Here is a 20,838-nt window from a genome sequence, read left to right as displayed (position 1 = left end):
AAAGAAAGAGAGAGAGGGAGGGAGGGAAGGAAGGAAAAGAACGAAGGAAGGAAAGAACGAAGGAAGGAAGGAAGGAACGAGGGAGGGAAGGAAGGAAGGAAGGAAAGGAAAGGAGGGAATGAAGTGAAGTGCCCTTCCTCAAACACACTGGGCCCTCACTGTTCCCAGTCAGCTGGGAACAAATAGATTCAACATGTAACAAATAGATTAAAATAGATTTGACTACAAATAGATTCGACATGTAACAGCGATGACACAGTACAATATGCACAGCTAAGTAGTTCCTATTTCAGGGATTTATTGTGACAGTGTTTACAGCAATTGCACATACTTTAAGTACAATAGCAGCACTTCATAGTGGCATTTGTGAGCATGGGGATAAGAAGACTGTTGCTTTATACTCAAATTTGCTTTCTGCGTTATCTGCTGAGAAAGAAAAGAAACATTTAATCTGAGGAATGCAAGCCCCTTTAAATTATCAGGCCAAGAAAGACACTGAAATATAACAGCCTTCACTTCTCATTCCCCTCTTGAGCTAAATAATTACCTCCTGAAGCCACTTGCTGTGTGGGCTCTACACTAACTAACACCAAGTAGCCATAAAGTGCCATAGGTTGGACACCATCACTCACACCCTGCAGTTCAACAATACAGCCAATCACTAATCAATGTTATTTCTGTAAACCAGTGTTAATTCCTCTCAAACAACTTTGTATCAGCCCAGACCTAAGAGCACACGCCCCACAGAAGTTAGGACATTTTCCAGAGCAGCTGTCCTCACTCCGACCTGATCAGACAAGCTCTTAAAAATTATATTTTGTGCCTCAGCCTCATCCTTTAGGTTGACACTACCAGCACATACCACATACCTGGAAAACGCAGCAGTTTAGTATCCTTTGTCCTCTACAAAAAGAGAAACATTGAGAAAATTGCCCATACGTTTGCTGTATCTCAAATACACTTTCTAGTTGATGTGTGTTTTTAAAAGATGGTATTTCCAAGGAAAGATAAGGGAATCCTTCCATGTATTTTCTTTGCCCTTGTGTAAGGATAAATCAGAGTCCATACATAGACATCACACTCTCCAATCTCTGAGCACCCTATTAACTCTAGGTTTTGTTTTTTGTTATTTTGTTTGTTTTTTTTAGAGATGGGGTCTTGCTATATTGCCCAGGCTGGACTTGAACTCCTGGTCTCAAGCCATCCTGTTGCCTCAGTTTCCCAAGTAACTGTGACTACAGGCCCACTCCTACCCCCACCGATGCCAACTTAACTCAGAATTTGTTTGTTTGTTTGTTTTTGAGATGGTGTCTCACTGTGTCGCCCAGGCTGGAGTGCAGTGGCACGATCTTGGCTCACTGCAACCTCCACCTCCCGGATTCAGGTGATTCTCGTGCCTCACTCTTCCAAGTAGTTGGGATTACAGGCATGTGCCACCAAGCCCAGCTAATTTTTGTATTTTTGTAGAAACAGGGTTTCACCACGTCAGCCAGGATGGTCTCAAACTCCTAACTTCAGATGATCCGCCCGCCTCGGCCGCCCAAAGTGTTGGGATTACAGGCATGAACCACTGTCCCCAACCTTAATCCAGAATTTGAATAAGAAACCAGTAAAAGAACTCTTCTTTGTTTTCCTTCAGTGTATTTAGGTAAATGAGATATGAGAAATATTTATCCCAGAAATAAAAGTCATAAAATAAATGAGCATATCTGACAAATACTCAAACACAGGAAAAATAAAATATAAACTCTGCAAGTCTAGAAAAAGCACATCGGGGGCTGACACTCACAATGCCATGCCCTCTGGTTCTGGCTAGACATCTGTTTGGCCCTGAATCCAGACACATTTATCTGAGCTCAAGACTATTTAAATGAAGGTTAAATTAGATGGCTCCTCTGGAACATTTTAAGACAAGCAACTGAATCTTTCTGAAAGAATATAAAATATGTGCAGCAAGGTTTATGGAGAGCTTATTAAGATGACCCCAAATGATTGTACATTAAAATGCAGTTGCAGAAAATAAAGTAACTGGAAAAAAAGTTCTTCAGACAAAGCTTATTATTCAAACATGAGTTATAAATTGCAGAATTCCTGAGCCATAAAGAACAACTGGAGAGTATCTAGGAGTCAACTTCACATTTCATATTAGAAAAGGGCAGCCACGGAAAGAAAATGAACTATTTTATTTTTCTTTTATTAATCTAAAATTGATTTTTGTCCGTTTAGTAAAGTATAGAATAGACTAATATACATACATGTACATATCTATTAATGAATAAAAATGGAGTGTGCATGCCCCCAAATGTTTAACTAATAGTGCTATATAACCAAAAACAACTAGGAAACCATAGCTTGAATCGAATACCCACTATGGACCAGCTGTCACCTGACAACATCATTTAGTCTTTTTACCAGCTTTCCCATCCACTTGATGTCCAATAAGCTTTCCTTATAATTTCTCCTCCCAAATTTGGCCATCCCCACTCTTTGCTTCAAAATTCCCCTTTGTTTGGTGTTTCTTGACAGTCTCAGGTAGACACGGCCCCAAGCCCCACTGCTAACCCATCTTACTGTGGAAAAAGCATGAGGTCAGTGGATCTGGACTAGACAGGCTGTCTGACCACACACAGCTCTGCCACCTCAGGGTCTCAGTTTCCTTGTCAGAAAAATGGGGATCATCATATCTCCTTCACGAGATTGTCATTAGGACCAAATTAGACCAAGGATGTGAAAAATGATTTTCAACCTGTAAATATTGTTACTGTAGTTCTTGTTTGTATTAAATCCTCACACCTTAACTCCTTCCTCAGTTCTTTTGTGGACAGATTAACTGACTGCACTTAGAGAACTGGAATATGAAAATTATCCAATAATTCTCAAACCAGTTCCACTCACGACAGCATGATAAATGTGCACCCTCAAAAAAAAGTTATGTGTTAAGAGGTGATGAACTATGTTACAAAGAAAAGGAGAACTTTATTTTACCCCAAGATCGTTAAATTAATTTAGTTGCAAGTAAATTGTAACATTTGTGGATATTTCAGGCCTTTTTTCCCCCCTTTCTATTTTCTTCATCTGGTTCTTTGCTTATTTTTCTGTCTTTTCCAACAGAGATTGGCTTCACTGTGTAAAACAACCGTAACCCAAAAAAGGCACAAAACTGCAACTTATACCAGCAACTGCACTACTTATTAGCTTTAAAGGATTCAAAGGAATTCAGAGGGATGGTATCTTACATGCTCTAGATATCTTGACTCTCACCTTCAGAGAAGTAAAAAATGATTGTAGTTTACTGCTTTCCAGTTTTTTGATGAACAATTTTCCTCTGCTGCTTGCCCACATCCAGGCCCTTTAAAAGAGTCTGGCTCTCGTCTCACAACACAGCCTGACCTGCCCTGGCGAGGACCTGCTGGACTCATCTCCAGCACGATTTCTCTAACTTCCTCTCATTGGTGACTCTCTAACCCATCTCCCCAACTTGCCGCTCACTGGCTCTGTTCTCCAACTCCCACCTATTCTGCCCTCTTCTTCCTTTCAGTTGCCTTCCGTGGTGTGGTAGTCAGACCCTTCCCTCTCCAGTTTTCTGCATCAGTTTCCAAATTAAATGTTCTGTTCAAGTTTCTCTTTATCTAGGGATCACCCATCACTTTGTGTACTATAGTTCCCCTATCTCTCCTCCTCACCATGAGTCCCAGGAATCCCATGGAGATTGGTGGCTCCTCTTCGAGGAGACAAGAGTCATACATTCAAGATTAATATTTTCATTCTCTTCTTTTTTATGAACACAAATTAGTGGGGCTAATTTAATATCTTGTGCAAAAGATTGGTAAATATTCAAAAGCTAACTAGGTAACTGGTTTAAAAATGACTAACAGTCCTACAACTAGTCAATGCTTTAATATTTCTTAGTTCCTTTACATAAATGCCCACAAAGAATCATTATTAAAAATAATTATTAGGACCAGGAGTGGTGGCTCATGCCAGAAATCCCAGCATTTTGGAAGGCCGAGGCAGAAGGACCACTTGAGCCCAAGAGTTCAAGACCAACCTGGGTAACACAGTGAGACACTGTCTCTACAATAAATACAAAAATTAGCTTAGCGTGGTGACGCGCACCTGTAGTCCCAGGTTCTCTGGAGGCTGAGGTGGCAGGGTCACTTAAGTCCAGGAGGTTGAGGCTGCAGTGAACTGTGATCATACCACAGTAACCAGCCTGGGGGACAGAGCAAGACCCTGTGTCAAAATACAAAGAAACAAAAATTGTTAAAAAGCTAAACACTATACACACACACACACACACAACAAGGACCCAGTGCCTAAAATTCTAGATGCAAACCTTTGAATTTAAGATTGTAATTAATGTTGCAATTTGCTAAATATAGAGCTCTTGAAGTATAGGGTACTTATCAGTGGATTTAACTAAATACTTTTTTAAAAGCTACAAATATATCTATTTTAAAAAAATAAATAAGCTATCCTTCAATTCCTTGCACTAGAAGTACTCATTGTCACATTTATCTCCACAAAAATCCTAAGTTTTATTAAAAATTTCTACTCGTGACAACCTTCTGATGAATTTTCCTTCCTTCTTTGAACATTAGTATATGGTCTTTGTAGAATTTAACTCAAGGCTTTGCAAATAAATGTCATGTAAATATGCCCCAAACTGATTACTCTGCATGACTGTGTTAGTAGTAGACATGGCAAAAATTCTTCTTCCACATCTCAGGGAGCAGAAGATTCCATACATCATTTTTGTCATAGATATTTAATATTTTTATTTCTTTATTTCTCAATCTACAAAGCAGATTTTTAATGCTTTATCTTGCCAAAAATGAAACTGCAGAAAGAAAAAGCATTGACTAATTATGTCAGAATGCTCTGTCTGCTGGGGCATTTGTAAACTCTGGGAAGAGTGAATACATACAAGTCATAGGTACCATTTAATTTTAAAATGGAAAGTTAATTAATCTTACACAAGGCTCATAAAGAGGATATTTTTGTGCGTGAAGGGGTTCTGCTTTGAGAGAAGGAATGCTTCCATTTCTTTACTCATAAGGAAAACACTAAATTTAAGTAAAATTGGGGACAGTTGAAGTTTTTTGAGCACCTACTATTTTTCAAAGCACCAGAAGTTAACAAGAGGGGTGTTCCATTTTCTCCAAAGAAAAAAACAACACAAGAGTGGCCAAAATAATTTTTTAAAAAATTGGCCTTTAAACCCCAAATCAACAGATGACTCATTCTTCTATGCATAATATATGTTTATTATTCATAACTAGTGCTTATAGTATAAACATATAGAATAATGTATTTATTATTTATAACTAGTTCTTGTAGTTTAAAACTAATAAAATATAATATAAACATAGTATTAATATTAAGTCAGTTTCTGGAAACTTTACTCAAATAGTTCCTTTTCTCTCAACTCTGTGAATTCCACTGATGATACCAAGGTCAAGATGCACCCTAACCAAGAAAGCAGACAGCATAGTTATGTTTATACTCTAATCACTAATGCAAGATGAAATCCACACAGTCAAAACAAAATGCACCACCATCATTTCCCTTCCTAGAAACGTTATTGTCTGTGATTGAGTTTAAGAGATGAAGGTTTATATCCATTCAGTTTAAGGCAAGTCAGAGAAGAGATGAAGAAAGTGATAGAGCAGAAAATGAATTTACTTTTGTAAGATTTAAAACCACTAAAATTATTTTCTATAAAATAACTTTTAAAGTAAAAATATCATTAAAAACTGTTAAGCACCACATTTTTTGGTGAGCATAAGTACCTGGGAACTAAATCATAGGAATGGGAAGCAAATTACAGGAATTAAGGCTTAGCAGACCTATCTGAAATATGGTACAGTATTCATTCCAAGAATTCTAGTCATGATGGAAAGAGAATTAAAATACTGAATGTTCTGCTTTTGTTTCCTTTTTTCCTACTTAATAACCTGAATGGAGAACAAGAGAATAAGAGAAATTAGTGGAGAAAAGGAGACAGAACAAAATTGGGATCATGGCTGGTGAAAATGAGCTTAATCAATCAGACATGTTACTTCTAAAAGAGAATATCAGCAAAAGTTTTTCCTAACAGTGTGAGAATCATAGGTGAACCTAAGTAGATAGGGACCATTTTCTATCAATATCCATGTGAGATTTTAAAATATATATACATATGTATGTTTTTAGGCCAGGTACTGTGGTTCACATCTGTAATCCCAGCAACTCAGGAGTCAAGGCAGAAGGATCACTTGAGAACAAGAGTTCAGGACCAGCCTGGGCAATATAATGAGATCCTATCTCTGCAAAACATTTTTTTTAAAAAAAAATGAGCTGTGCATGGCACATACCTGTAGTTCCAGCTACTCTGAAAGCAGAGGTGAGAAGATTGCTTGAGCCCAGGGAGTTTGGGGCTGCAGTGAGCTATGATCACGCCACTGCACTCTAGCCTGCTGGGTGACAGAGTGAGACCTTGTCTCTCAAAAAAGAAAAAAATGTTTTTAATGCCACTGTCTGTCCTTGTCAGCTGGCTAATATGGTTATAAGACTCCTTTTTAAAAAATCAATGTGTTGCTCACCAAAAAAAGATGACTGTGATACAGTGGAATATAATTAGACAATAATATATGATTCACAACTCATTGATGAGAATTCTTGTAATTTATCATTAATATTAAAATTCTAACACCAACCTTTCTTCACTATTCCATGTAAAAGATTTAAAAGGTGTACTTGATAAATGAAGTTTGTACTGCAGAAAAAGCCATAAAACTAATAACTTACTTATGCAAAATTCAAACTTTCAGTCCCAGTCTCCCAAGTTAATAGTAACAATAACAAAAATAATAAACATATATATAGCACTAACGCTGTATATAGTAGCGTATGAAAATAGTCTCAGCACCTAAATCTATTAGCTCATTTGATCTTCACAACAACCCTGTTAGGTAGGTGCCACCATGATTACCATTTCACAAATGCAGAAACTGAGATACAGAAAAATTTTTTTAATGTCCAAAGTTATAGAGTTAGTAAATTGCAGAGCTGGTAGTGGAATCCAGCCAGTCTTGTTCCAGATCATGGAATTTTATTTGTTTGGTTTGTTTGTTGCTGTTGTTTAGAGAGAAGGTCTCACTCTGTTATCCAGAAGACTAGAGTACAGTGGTGTGATCATAGCTCACTGCAGCTATGATCCTCTTGCCTCAGCCTCTCAAGTGGCTAGGACCATAGGCACCTGCCACCATGCCCACCTAATTTAAAAAAAAAATGTGTTTTGTGGAGATGGGGTCTTGTTATGTTGCCCAGGCTGGCCTTGAACTCTTGGGCTCAAGTGCTCCTCTCACCTCAGCCTCCCAAAGCACTGGGATTATACATATGAGCCACCATGCCTGGCCCAGATTGTGTTCTTAATTATTATATTACATAGTTTTTCAAAATACTTATATCAATATGCATGCATGTACAAACACACACACACACACACACACACACGTATGCATTAATCTGAGCTCTAAAGTTTTTTGTTTCTTTGTTTGTTTTTTTGTTTTTGTTTTTTTGAGAAAGCGTCTCACTCTGTCACCAGGCTGGAGTGCAGTGTCTGGAATGCAGTGGCACAATCTTGGCTTACTGCAACCTCCGCCTCCTGGGTTGGAGCAATTCTCCTGCCTCAGCTTCCTGAGTAGCTAGGATTATAGGCACGCGCCACCACACCCAGCTAATTTTTGTATTTTTAGTAGAGACGAGGTTTCACCATGTTGGCCAGGATGGTCTCGATCTCTTGACCTCGTGATCTGCTTGCCTCGGCCTCCCAAAGTGCTGGGATTACAGGCCTAAGCCACTGCTCCTGGCATGAAGTTTTTACATTTTACTAGTCAGTGTATTCCCTTATATGCTTTTGTATATATTCTGTCTATTTGGAATCTTCTTCCTTCCAGAAACTCCTACCCTTCCTCTAAGATAGCACAAATGTGGCCCTTTTCCTGGACCCCGACCCAATTTTCCTAAGCAATGACAGATTTTCTTCCATTGCCCCTGTGAACTTTGAGGCTTTGTTCCCACTTGTATTAAAGCACTTGTATTAGAAGAGATACATAATCATACTTGATCTCTCAGCCAAGACCATTAGGCTCCTAAAAGCAGAGACACTGAGCAATTTTTGTGGGGTTATTCCCAGAGCAGAACAAAATTTCTGGCACGAGGAAGACCTGCCCAGAAGAAAGGGGTGAGGACCACATAAAGATGTCTTCAAATGCTCTCCATGATGAGTCCTTTACTTAGTGTCTCAAGCACGAGCTCTGCGACCATCCAAGAGCCGTTGTGATGGCACTGGCAATCAAGCAGATAAATGAAGGCCTTCCTTGCACACTGGGGAGGAAATCTTTGCTCTCTTCCATCCCTTCTCCACCATCTGTTGTACCTGTCTACCCTGGCTACTCCTCCAGCATTGCAGAAATCAACTAGAAAACGGAAAGCCCACGCCTACCCTACAAAACCCAGTGAATAGAGTAAATGTAGCCTTTCAGACCATCTACATGTTCCAGAATGGATCTAATACATTCAGCAATTAAAGATGTTAATTATCTAATAATATACCTAACTATAAGTCAGAAATTCTAGGCTGTGTTCAAAACAGTTATATTTGAGATACATTTACTCATGCAGTTATAAATCAGAAACTTTTAATATTTTTCAAAAGCAATTTATTTGTAATTGAATGCATTCTCCATGCTTATTCCTTTTAGATGTCTTATTGAACACACAGAGAAAATATGGTAGTATCTCAGCCTTTAAGGAGCTTATAATGTCTTAAAGCAACAACCTATAGCAACCAGATTAAATTAGAACAAATGAAATTAATTGTAATTTTAAATGGTATTCGGAAAAGGGAAAGAATGACAGAAGTGGAATGACCATTGAAGATTTCATGAAAAAGAATATATTTCAAAACAAAATCCAAAAATGTTAAACATTAGTATTTTGGCTAATTTTTACTTATATATGGGTGGAGCTTGAGTATGGCTCTGTTAGATATTAGTATAATATTTAGTATTTATATTAAACACATCACTCCCCTTCACCATAAGAGGCATACCACATAAATCTCTGGAAGTTTTCATCCAATTTATTTTATTTCATTTATTTATTTATTTGAGATAGGGTCTCACTCTGTCACCCAGGCTGGAGTGCAGTGTTGTAATCTTAGCTTACTGCAACCTAGACCTCCCAGGCTCAAGCAATCTGCCCCTCTCAGCCTCCAGAATAGCTGGGGCTACAGGCACACATCACTATGCCTGGTTAACTTTTTGTATTTTTTGTAGAGATAATGTTTTGCCGTGTTGCCCAGGCAGGTCTAGAACTCCTGAGCTCAAGCAATCCGCCTGCTTTGGCCTCCCAAAGTTTTGGGGTTACAGGTGTGCACCACAATGCCCAACCTATTTAATTTATTTTTATACCTGAATTCTGGGAAAAATAAGTGATTTATACATGTGTCATATCTGGAATTTCAGTTATAGGCAAAAGAAACCCTTTTTTAAAAATGTGAATTATTACTTTACAGTTCTGCAAATCAGAAGTCTAAAATGGGTCTTATGGGCTAGCATCAAACTGTCACCAGAGCTGTTTTCCTTCCAGAGGCTCTAGGGGAAAATGCATTCCTTGCTTTTTCCAGCTCCTAGAGACTGTCCTTATTCCCTACCTCATGACCCCTCTTTCCATCTTCGAAGGCACATCACTTCAACCTGTTTCCATAGTCATATCTCTTCTCTCTAACTTTGACCCACTTGTCTCTGTACTATAAACTTGTGACCATATTGGGCCTCCCAGATTATCCAGAATAATCTCCCAATCTCAAGACTTTTAACTTAATCACATCTGCAAATTCTTTTACCACATAAGGTAACAATCACAGGTTCTGGGTATTAGGGCGTGGACATCTTTGGTGGGCCATTATTCTGTCTACCACGTCTATGCTTCCAGACTTGATGATATGGGAAACCAAAATATATCCACCAAAATATACTTATATGGCATATTTTGAGATGGCTCTTTAGAGGGGCTGCAGACACAGCAATGGCTGTCCTTTTGTAGAAAAGATTTGCATCTGTAGAGGAAATCTACATTAGCAAAGTAAACAGTGGATGTAAACAGGATTTCTCTGAGACCCCTTATCAGCCTTATCCTGAACTAGGAAAGATTCACTCATAGGAAATATCTGACACTATTAAAGTTCCAACAGGGAAACTGTCACCACTGGATTCCATCTATTCTTTCTGAGAGCTGCTACCTGAGAGACATCATGTGCAAAACAAGACAGCCCTTGCTCACCATGCCTTTGCTCCCCTCTCCCTCCCATAACCTGTCTCCAAACTCCAATTCTCTATTCCTTTCTGTACAGTATAAAAACTTCAGGCATTTGGCCCTTCTTTAAGTCTTATCTTTTGTGTGGCTCCTGTGCACAGAAATAAATTTGCATACATTTTCTCCTGTTAATCTGCCTATTGTCAGTTGGTCTTATAGATTCAAATTATATTCAGAAGAAGGGGAAGGAAAATTCTCTTTACCCTACAATGGTCACTTGCTGATTTTAAATAAAATTGGTACAATTAGCAATTACTAGATTGGCAATAGATGTTAAATATATAATAATATGATGACAAATGAAAACATGATGATATTTTCTGAGTCTACCAATATATGATTCCTTGGTATTATGGACTGAGTATTTTATTCTCTCAAAATTATCTATTGAGCCCTAACCCCCAGTGTGGCTATATTTGGAGATGAGGCCCCCAAGTAATTAAGCCATCAAGCCTGTGGTATTTTATTATGGCATCCTGCACTGACTAAGACACTTTGTGATATCAAAAGAAATGTTAATATGCTGGACATGAGTTCCTGACAGACATGGGGAAGAAAATCAAGATAATATAAATCCAGAACTTTATTACAAGCAGCCACACTCCCCTGTGGTGTATGCTGTCAGCACTCTGGGGCTATAGGCAGGCATTTCCTCAAGAAACAGAGGGTGCCTTGCAATTCCCACTATGGAGATGCTGTCAGTGCTTCATCTAGACCCTGGGCCTGTCTTTCCTGTATGCATGCACACACCCCTCTTTTTAAGTGCTTTGCTTCTAAAACTCAGCTCCCTGCTCTTTTTCAGCAGTTTGCCCTGGGGCTCATGGAGTCACTTTGCCTTGACCTCAGAGGGCCTAAGAATTTACCACCATTACCAACCCCAGTGACCAACAGATAGGTGTGGTGTGAAAACCCTCCCATTAGCTTCTGGACAATGCTGAGAAGTATTAATATCTCCCCTGCTGAATAAGGCCTACCCTCTGTGGCCTTGGCCTCTTTGCCTTTCTTGTCCTGCTCCCCTCACTCCCTTATCTGTCTCCCCTAGAGTCTCTCCACAATAAATCACTTGCACATGAATCCTCTTCTCAGAGTTGCTTCTGGGGATACTGACCTTAGGAACTCTCTGAATTAAACCTAACAAAAGGACTTTGTAACAGAAAATATTGTATGTTGTTTATTATTCTTTCACATTAAAAAATAATTATAATATCTAGTCCAAATATGGCCTCCATGGACCGTAACCTCAATATCACACTCTGTGTAGTTCCCCCAACACTGAATCATGGCTGGCCTAGGACTCAGTAATCAACAGAATGACGCAGACATGGATCTGTGCTATTTTCAAGTTTAGCCTTGAAGAGGACTGGCAACTTCCATAGCTCCCTATTGGAATATCCCCTTCCCTCAGCTGTCATGTAAAAAATCTGGCTGCCCTGCTGGAGAAAGCACATGGAGAAACTCGTGGAGGAAAAGAGAGTCAAAGATGCATAGAGAGAATGAGAGAGAAAGGCCTAGGAGTCCCAATGATCTAGTTGAACCCAGATTCCAGCCATCCCCACCAAGATGCCAGACATTTGAGTGGGACCCTCATGGATATTCCATCCCAGTCAAGCCCCCAGAAGACTGCAGTCCCACCCAACATCATGTGGTGCAGAAGAGTCACAAGCTGAGCCTCATCAGCCACAGGTTCATGGGTCATAAAAAGGTGATGATTGTTTTAAGCCACTAGGTTTGTGGATGGTTTGTTATGCAGTGGCAGATAAAACCAAAACAGAAATGTGTGCTCTTTGTAAACAAAACAAAAACAGAAATACAAAGATACTCAAACTATAAAGAAAATCAAAATGATCCAAATCTCCATACCAGGAGAAAAGCCCTGTAGACATTCTATTGTATCTCCTCCTAGCCTTTTCCCATGCAAACATTTTCCCACATGAATGTGATCATAGTGTATACACAGTTTATATCCTGCTTTTATTCCACTTGGCAGTATATTGTGAAAATTTTCCAATGTCATTACAATTTTTAAATGTGCATAAATTGGGAACTATCATACTCTATCATATGGATGTTCCATAATTTATTCAAACATTCTCTCAGGACTCTTTTTAATTTTTCACTTTTGTAAATACAGTTCGGATTAGAACTCTTACAGTGAAACTTTTGCTGCATCTGGGATTACTTAGATTTTTACAAGTTGAATTATCAGATCAAAATACATAAGTTTTTTAAAGTTCTTAATATGCTTTGGCTCTGTGTCCCCACCCAAATCTCATCTCAAATTGTAATCTCTGTAGTCCCCATGTGTCAGGAGGGGAACCAAGTGGAGGTAACTGGATCATGGGGCAGTTTCCCACATGTTATTCTCATGATAGTGAGTGAGTTCTCACGAGAGCTGATGGTTTTATAAAGGGCTCTTTCCTCTCCGCTTGTCTCTCCTGTTGCCATGTGAGAAGGTCCAAGCTTGCTTCCCCTTTGCCTTCCGTCATGGTTGTAAATTTCCTGAGGCCTCCCCAGCCATGCAGAACTGTGAGACAACTAAACCTTTTTTTTTAATATAAATTATCCAGTCTTGGATATTTCTTTACAGTAGTGTGAAAACGAACTAATACAGTTCTAGATACATGTTTTCAAACTACTTTCCAAGAAACCTGTGACAATTTGTCCTCTACTAGTACTTAGTGAGAGGGCTATTCTCTCAGTACCCTTCGCAGCCATGAGTAGAATTTAGTTGTTTTCTGTTTTATCTTTATGAATTTGAAAGACGATAAAAAGACATTTTTGTGTTCATTTGCATTTCTTTGGTCATTAGTGAGGCTGGACATTTTTCAGACTTTTAATAATCAATGGTATTGCATTGTCTGTGAATTTTTCCCATCCTTTCCTACTTCCTTGTGTAAATTTTAGTTCTCATTTGTCAATTTATATGAATTTGCAAAAACCTATACATGTACCATAAGGCACTAAAGGTCTGGCAGAGTGTAGAAAACATTGTATTTAAATTTGTTATTTAACTTTAATTTTGCTTAAAGATGTTGCTGTAGATATACATGCTACATTTTAAGTAGGTATAAGCAAATATCAATATTTTTCTTTATGAGAAATTAAAAGTCAAATAAATTTGCTCATCTGCTGCACATGAAATGAATTTCCTATTTTGTCAGGCTTCCCACACACAAGCATTGGCAACTTTCCTTCCCTACCCAAAACAACAAAAAGTTAACACGTTCATGAACACTGGGAGTTTCAAGTTTAATCAGTGGATAAATATTTTACACAAGCTGTGAGGTTAAACATTTCGCTGAGAAAACACTTCATCACCATCACAAAAAGGGCTTGGATCATCAAGATTTAAGGCAGAAAATCTCTCGCCAAACACCCAAGCGTCATGCTGAGCTTCTGTGAACACATTAGTCTAGTCAGCCAGCTCAGGCTCTGCACAGATTGGAGGAAAAAAACTGCAGAGAAACTCATTTATCTACTTGATTGTCAGTGTCATGTGCTAACCACAGGCAGCTAGTAATGGAGGCCCTTGCTATCTTGAGTGAAATGGCTCTCAGTCAGGGGCGATTTTGCCCCACAAGGGACATTTAACAATGTCTGGAGACATCTGGGGGGTCCCCCAACTGGGGGAGGTGCATTACTGGTATTTAGAGTAGAGGCCAGGGATGCTGCTAAACCTGCTACAGCACACAGGACAACCCCAATGCAGAATCCAGTCTTAAATGTCAAAAGCGGCAAGGTGGAGAAACCCCACTCTAAACCAACACCATAGAAATAAAATAATGCTCTCTTACCTCTCCTGTATAATTATATTTGCCTTTCAGAATCTTCCTGTAAAGCCTTGTCTGGCTTTCATCATCAAAAGGCAGGAATCCGCTAAGTAAAACATATGCGATCACACCGAGAGCCCACATGTCCACTGCACTGGTATAAGGCTTCCTTAGCAAAACCTCAGGAGCTATGTACTCTGGGGTCCCACAGAGTGTCTTCATTGTCCAGTCACCGCTTTCGTTCCCAGAGTGTGCCAAACCAAAATCTGTAATTAAAATTTTCGACTCTGCACCTGGGTGATAGTATAAGAGGTTTTCGGGCTTTAGGTTCCTATGAGTTATTCGCAGCGCGTGCAAATACCTAATCCCATCAGCAACCATCCGGAGGATCCTGACAGCATCCCGCTCTGTAAAGGATCCCTGAGCAATGAGTCGATCAAAGAGCTCCCCTCCGGTAGCCAGCTCCATTACCATGTAAACTCGATCCTCAGCCTCAAAGATCTCCATGAGCTGGACAATGTAACGATGGCTAACCCGCCGCAGGACGCTCAGCTCAGACACGCACAATTCTCTACCTTCTCTCTCTCTGGTTTCCATCACTTTTATTGCAAAAGGTTTCTTGGTGGTCTTCTGCTCTACCCTGACAACCCTGCTGAAACTGCCTGTCCCAATAAGAGCTTTGATATCATATCTGTTGGGAAGAAAAAACAAACACGTTATCCCCAGAAGTGATGATTCTCAAAATTACGTAAGTCCATGCTTTATATCATCTTTTCTATCCTTCTATTCCTCCCATCAGATTTCTTTGCTTATTATTACTCGTGTTTATTATTTTTGAAAGTTTCCCCAAATCCTGTTTCAAAATGGAAGAAAATGCTATAAAGGTAATTTGTTGGTAGGAAGACAATCTGAAATACAATAACTACCATTTATTATACAGTTATTATATGCCAACAATTTTTAAAAATCTTATCCCTAAAAAACCCTACTGGTAATATAATGATATCCCCCCTTTTTCAAATAAGGAAATTCAGACTTAAAAAGAAGTTAAATGAGTTCTCAAGGCCACCCAGATCGTGGTTGGAATGGATAGGATTCAAATCCAGCCCCTTCAAATGCATTTTACAAAAACTGTTTCAAGAATGTTAAGACCCCCTTCTACCAATTTCTTTCCTTCCTCTAGCCCTTGTTTTTATTATTCTTCAACAGCAAACAAATCAAGTGGGAGAGAATACAGTAGAAGCTTACTCCTGTTTATAATTTCTCAAAAGACAGAGGATCCCACATCAGGAGACAGAGAATAAACTGTGTTTCTTTGGGTTGCTTGGCTGTGAGCTCAGCCCCAGGCTCGTCTTGTACACAGTAGCTGTTACTAAGGAAGAAGTAAATGCAGCTGTGCTATTATAAGAGCAGGTTTCAGCAGTCTGGTGGGAGTAGTGCTATGGCCACCTTGCAGCCAGTAGTTTCTCAGTCTCCCTCCATCCCCATTCCCGCACTTGGAATCTCTAGGCAGTGAAGAGAATTTTAACATGGAATGTATGTCAATAATTTGTAAACCAATTATCCCACAAAAAGGCCAAGAACACACGTTTACCTATGTAATAAATCTGCACATCCTGCACATGTATCCCTGAACTTAAAATAAAAGTTGAAGGAAAAAAAAGGCCTGGATGTCAGCTCAGATTTCAAATGCTAGGGATCTTAAGCTTTAATTATCTGTGTAAACCTCTATTAAAATTTAAGAATCTGGCCAGGCACGGTGACTCATTGTGTAATCCCAGCACTTTGGGAGGCCGAGGTGGCAGGATTGCATGAGCCTAGATGTTTGAGGCCAACCTGAGCAACAAAGTGAGAACCCTTCTCTATAACAAATTTAAAAATTAGCCAGTCATGATGCACAGCTGTAGCCCCAGCTACTCGGGGGACTGAGGCAGGAGGATCTCTTGAGCCCAGGAATTTGAGGTTGCAGTGGCCTGTGATCAGACCATTGCACTCCAGTCAGGGTGACAGAGTGATATCTCTGCCTCAAAAATTAAAAAAAAAAAAATTAAAAAGGAATCCTATCAAATTTAACCCTCTACCTCATATTTAAGACATGTCAAGAAAATGCTAGACTTGAAATCATTATTTTATAGCTGGAAGGAATATTAAAGTTGGGTATTTAACCCAACTTCTTGTTTTACCGATGAGGAAATTTAAAGAACACATTAGCCAATCGTTGTAGAGTCAGGATTGGAACACAGGTCCCCTTTCTTTTCTTTTCTTTTTTCTTTTTTTGAGATAGAGTCTTGCTCTGTCACCCAAGCTGGAGTACAGTGGCATGATCCTGGCTCACTGCAACCTCTGCCTCCTGGGTTCAAGTTATTCTCTTGTCTCAGCCTCCTGAGTAGCTGGGATTACAGGTGCACGCCACCTTGCCCGGCTAATTTTTGTATTTTTTTTTAGATTAGAGACGGGGTTTCACCCTGTTGGCCAGGCTGGTCTCGAACTCCTGATCTGAAGTGATCTGCCCACCTCAGCCTCCCAAAGTGTTGGGATTATAGATGTGAGCCACTGTGCCCAGACTTCCATTTAATAAAACCTCTCCTAGCTAAGGATGACAGAGAATGGAAAGTACTCAGGGAGCACCCAGGGAGAAGGCACATTTTTATACCACATATTCAATACTAAAGATTCAAATATAAATACTAAACTATTCTTTAAACAGTCTTACTTCTTTTATTGAGCTTATTTTTCCTGTAACTTTTTTTTTTTTTTTTGCCTTCTTGTTTGTTCTTTATATTCCTGTGTGTATCGAATAAAAATGACATTTGGCTGTACCAGATTACAGAAAACAGCTTTGTTCTCCACAGAGCACTTAATTTTCTGGACAATTACCTTATCAAAACAGATAGCAATTTAGTAATCTTAAATAGATTCTTTCCCCTTTTCCCTTTCCATCTCTGCTTTTTTATTCACATGCATTCCCAGTGTAATTTTGAAGATAATCACAGGCATCTCAAATTCTATTGCTTTGCAGACCAACCAAGTTTTATATTACCTCTATTGTGGATGAAAGCACTCTGCAAATGCTAATTTATCTCCATGCCCTCAAAGCTGCCATCAAACTCATTTGTTCACAGAATTAATCATATCAAACAAACTACCATTTCTGAGAACTATACTCTTTTGCTCAAATAAAAGAAGCTTTTTTCAATACTGTTAAGGGGGCTTCATATTTCCAATATTTGAAAAATCGCTAGTAATTTGGCATTGGAGGAAACAGTACACTTTAAGCCAAGATTTAGAGTGGTGGAAATAAATGCTTCAGATTGTTATTCAATTTGTACCATAACAAATTCTTACAGCTGCAGCCTTGCTCATGAGTCCTCAACAGCCATGAGTGGTGACCACCTTTATGATTTGCGTGGTTATACCTTGTAAAGTACCTAGCACAGAGAAGTAGCAATAAATATTGAACAAAAGAATCATTCACTGAATACATATTATTCCTGAATCATCATATATATATTGAAAACGTTAAGTAACGATCACATCAAGCAGGGAAGAATGCCTCTATAAGGTCTTTGCGTTTCCTTCACTTTTACCCCTCCGCTCTCTTAAAAGAGTAGCCTCAAAGTCAGTTTAGCAGGTGGGGCTATTTTGTATCATCCCAGAGACTACGTAAATTGGAAATATTACTTTAACCTCAGCTGCTATTATACAAACTGGGAATTTTTGAACATAAAGATTTGAAACAAGGAAATAATAGTGTCACAATCTGCTTGAGAGAAACAATTGTAATAAACTCCCAACAAGAAAGTAAATATACTCATATTTAAATTCTATCATCTCTTTTCTGCAAGAGTTATAGATGGAATCATAACGGAGAACAAAGATGACTGTGTTCTAGTCCCAATTCTACCATTAACTTGGACAAGTCATCACTTAACCTTTGGGGACTCAACTACTCATTGGTTAAAGATGAGCCTTGAGTTACAGTCTCTGAAGCCCTTGTAATGTTGAGATCCTCTGCTTCTGCAATCCCTTTACACTCTGTGGGGCTGGGTCTACCTGGGGATTGGGAATGAGGAGGGTGGATGAAGACTAGACCAGACTAGCATCAACTCTCTGACTACAAATGACCAGAGATGCCATTTAACCAATTAAGTCTTGACAAGACCATGTACCTACTCAGATTCGGTTCAGTCATATTAGCCAGTCTTATTCTTCTCTAAACTTAGCAGCCACTGGACTAATCCTCCAGGAGTCATTGTACTAAAAGTTCTCAAAGAGCCAGGAAATCGCTCTGCATAGATTCTGGACAGAGCACTGTGATGAAGTGAGCATGCAATTCTAGGACCAGAAGTGCCTTGGGAAGCCAGCTGAGCCACCCATTATTGTGCCCCCCCAAACACACAGAGGAGAAGGGGATTCTGTGATTTACTTGGTCAAAATGTCCAACATGGTACACTCTGAGGAGGCCAACCAACTTGCAATCTTCTACATAGCGAGGGCTTATTTGTACTTCAATAATCAGTAATCAAAAATACAGTAATCAGCATTGCACTAATGTCTACAGGAGGACTGGTGCCATGCACTGTGCAGCATAATTTACATGTATTACTTTAATTATGCTCACAACAGTCTTATGAGATAGATACTCTCATTTTACAGAGGCAGAAACTAAGGAAGGAAAAAAGCTAAGGAATGGTACATGATAGAAGAGATGGAACTGGACCTCAAGCCTGGCTGACTCAAAGGCGCGTCTCTAATTCACTCACTGTAATCCCAATTTTTAGAATTTAGTGGAAGATCCTTCACACACCAGGTCTGGTAGGACCCAGCCCCAGGATATTGGTGGCAAAGCTGTCTTCCGCCACAGACGCTAGAGGTTGGCAGGCAGTCCTCTCACACCCCCATACCCCGCCTCTGAAGATAGGAATTCTTTCCCTTGTTTGCTGCTGCTCCTGCTCTCTTTTTTCCCATCCTCTGAACTCCCTGCTCGGAGATGTCAAAGATAAATTGTACTAGGCACTTATGGAACACAGCAAAGAAGGATTATCCCAGACTATTGCAATAGGGGTCAAGACTTCTGCAACAGGGGAAAGGAAATGGACGCCTTTGAAATAAAAGGCAAGAAAGTTTTTAAGCGCTAGGGTGAGCTAGTGGAAAAGAATGGGGGAAGGTTAGGGAGAGGTGGTCAGTGAGATCTGTGTTTGCTACCTGGCCCTTATGGAAGTTAGGCTCCTACCCTCCCACAGAGACCGGGAGACAGTGGCCCTAACTCTCTTGAAGACTACATTTCAAAGGGATGGCTCCCAGGTGCTTGAAAAGGACACTCTTGGGTTGTAGAAGATTTACATTTCAAAAGGGCAGAGAAAGGGGTAGATCAGTGGTCTATCATCCGAAAGAACCCTGTCCAAAATTGAGTCAAGCTGAAGGAAACCTTGAGGCGGTCTTGGCCAGGGGTTTTTCTTTGTCAGCCCAGTCCCAGGCCAGTTCCTCACGTGGCGCTTTACCTGGCAAGGACCCGGGGGTCGAACTTGGCTCGGAAGCGAGCCACCTGTATCCTCTGCGCCGCCTGGGCCGCCGCCTCGGGCCGTGGCCCCGCGCCTCCGACTCTGGCTTGACTTTGACCTTCGTGCTTGGCCCAGGCCAGCGCTGGCGGCCCCGGGACCACCTTCCCGCTGGCGCCGCACCCCATATCCGCAACACGCCCGGCGCTCGCAGGACCCGGGGACTCGGGAAGCAGCCAGCTCTGTTCCTCCGCCCTTTATCCCAGAGCAGCTGCGAGGGGCGGCACACTCGGAAAGAAACCCCACTGGGGGGTCGTGGTCAGGAGGACAGCCCTCAGGATACCCGCTGACGACCGAGATGCCTGGAGCATCGCTTGTCACCGTCTGTGTGTGTAATCTGACCTGATGAAAGCAAAGTCAACCAGCAGGCAGAGCCTGCGCCTAATTCTCTGGGCTTCACTTTCTGCATCTCTAACCTGAGGAAGTGAACATATACAATTATACGATTCTATAAAGGATATTGTCCCTCTAAAGAACTTTTCCCTGAGCTCATATTCGGATGACATGAACAATTAAAATTCTAAGAGCTTATAATATTTAAAGTATAACTTCACTGCCTTCTATTGCATTAAACGGTTGACAAAGGCCTGTGTCTGGCCCTCATGACCATCTTCTGGGTAAACCATCTAAGACAGAAAAACTTAGGGCCACAATAGATGTTTAGAACCCAGACGAACACCCTAAGCAAATACAAGGAGAAAACCTATATGTGTATATATATACACACATATACATGTGTGTATATATAAATATTATATATAGTAACTTTACATTTTCTATATATTTCATTCTTGTATTATTTATATATAATACATGTATGTGAATGTGTGTATATAAATTATACACACACAGTATTATACTTATATTTATCATTTTGATAAATGTATACTGATTATATCACTATATTGATTAGATTTCATTGACATTTGTCAATTATATTCATTCATACACACACATACACACACAAACACACACACACACACAAATGATGTGTGGGAAATGAAATCCAGTCACGATCAAGCAAATCAAGATCACATGCCTCGCAAGTTGTAGAACTGGAACTGGAGGCTGTTTCCTGATTTCCAGGCCAGTGCTACTTCAATTTGTGTAATTTGCTTTCTAATTTCATTTAATTTGTAGTTTGGTTT

The 20,838-nt window shown here is 39.8% G+C and overlaps 1 protein-coding gene across 1 annotated transcript in view; it reads right to left on the bottom strand.

Moving 5' to 3' along the window:
* The window catches only part of PSKH2 (protein serine kinase H2), a 21,416-nt gene extending 1,530 nt beyond the window's left edge, over positions 1-19,886 (bottom strand). The window contains exons 1-2 of the mRNA XM_011937093.1: positions 19,634-19,886; positions 14,157-14,823 (exon numbers count right to left, since the gene is read on the bottom strand). Coding sequence (XP_011792483.1) covers positions 14,157-14,823; positions 19,634-19,818 — 852 coding nt within the window. The 5' untranslated portion in view covers positions 19,819-19,886. The remainder of the gene's footprint in view (positions 1-14,156; positions 14,824-19,633) is intronic.
* Between the last annotated feature and the right edge of the window lie 952 nt (positions 19,887-20,838).

Source organism: Colobus angolensis, unplaced genomic scaffold (genome assembly GCF_000951035.1).
Source record: "Colobus angolensis palliatus isolate OR3802 unplaced genomic scaffold, Cang.pa_1.0 Scaffold16, whole genome shotgun sequence".
NCBI classification, from domain to species: domain Eukaryota; kingdom Metazoa; phylum Chordata; class Mammalia; order Primates; family Cercopithecidae; genus Colobus; species Colobus angolensis.
The sequence above is the reverse complement of the archived record's forward strand: the minus strand, read 5'-3'. Positions and strand labels throughout refer to the sequence as shown.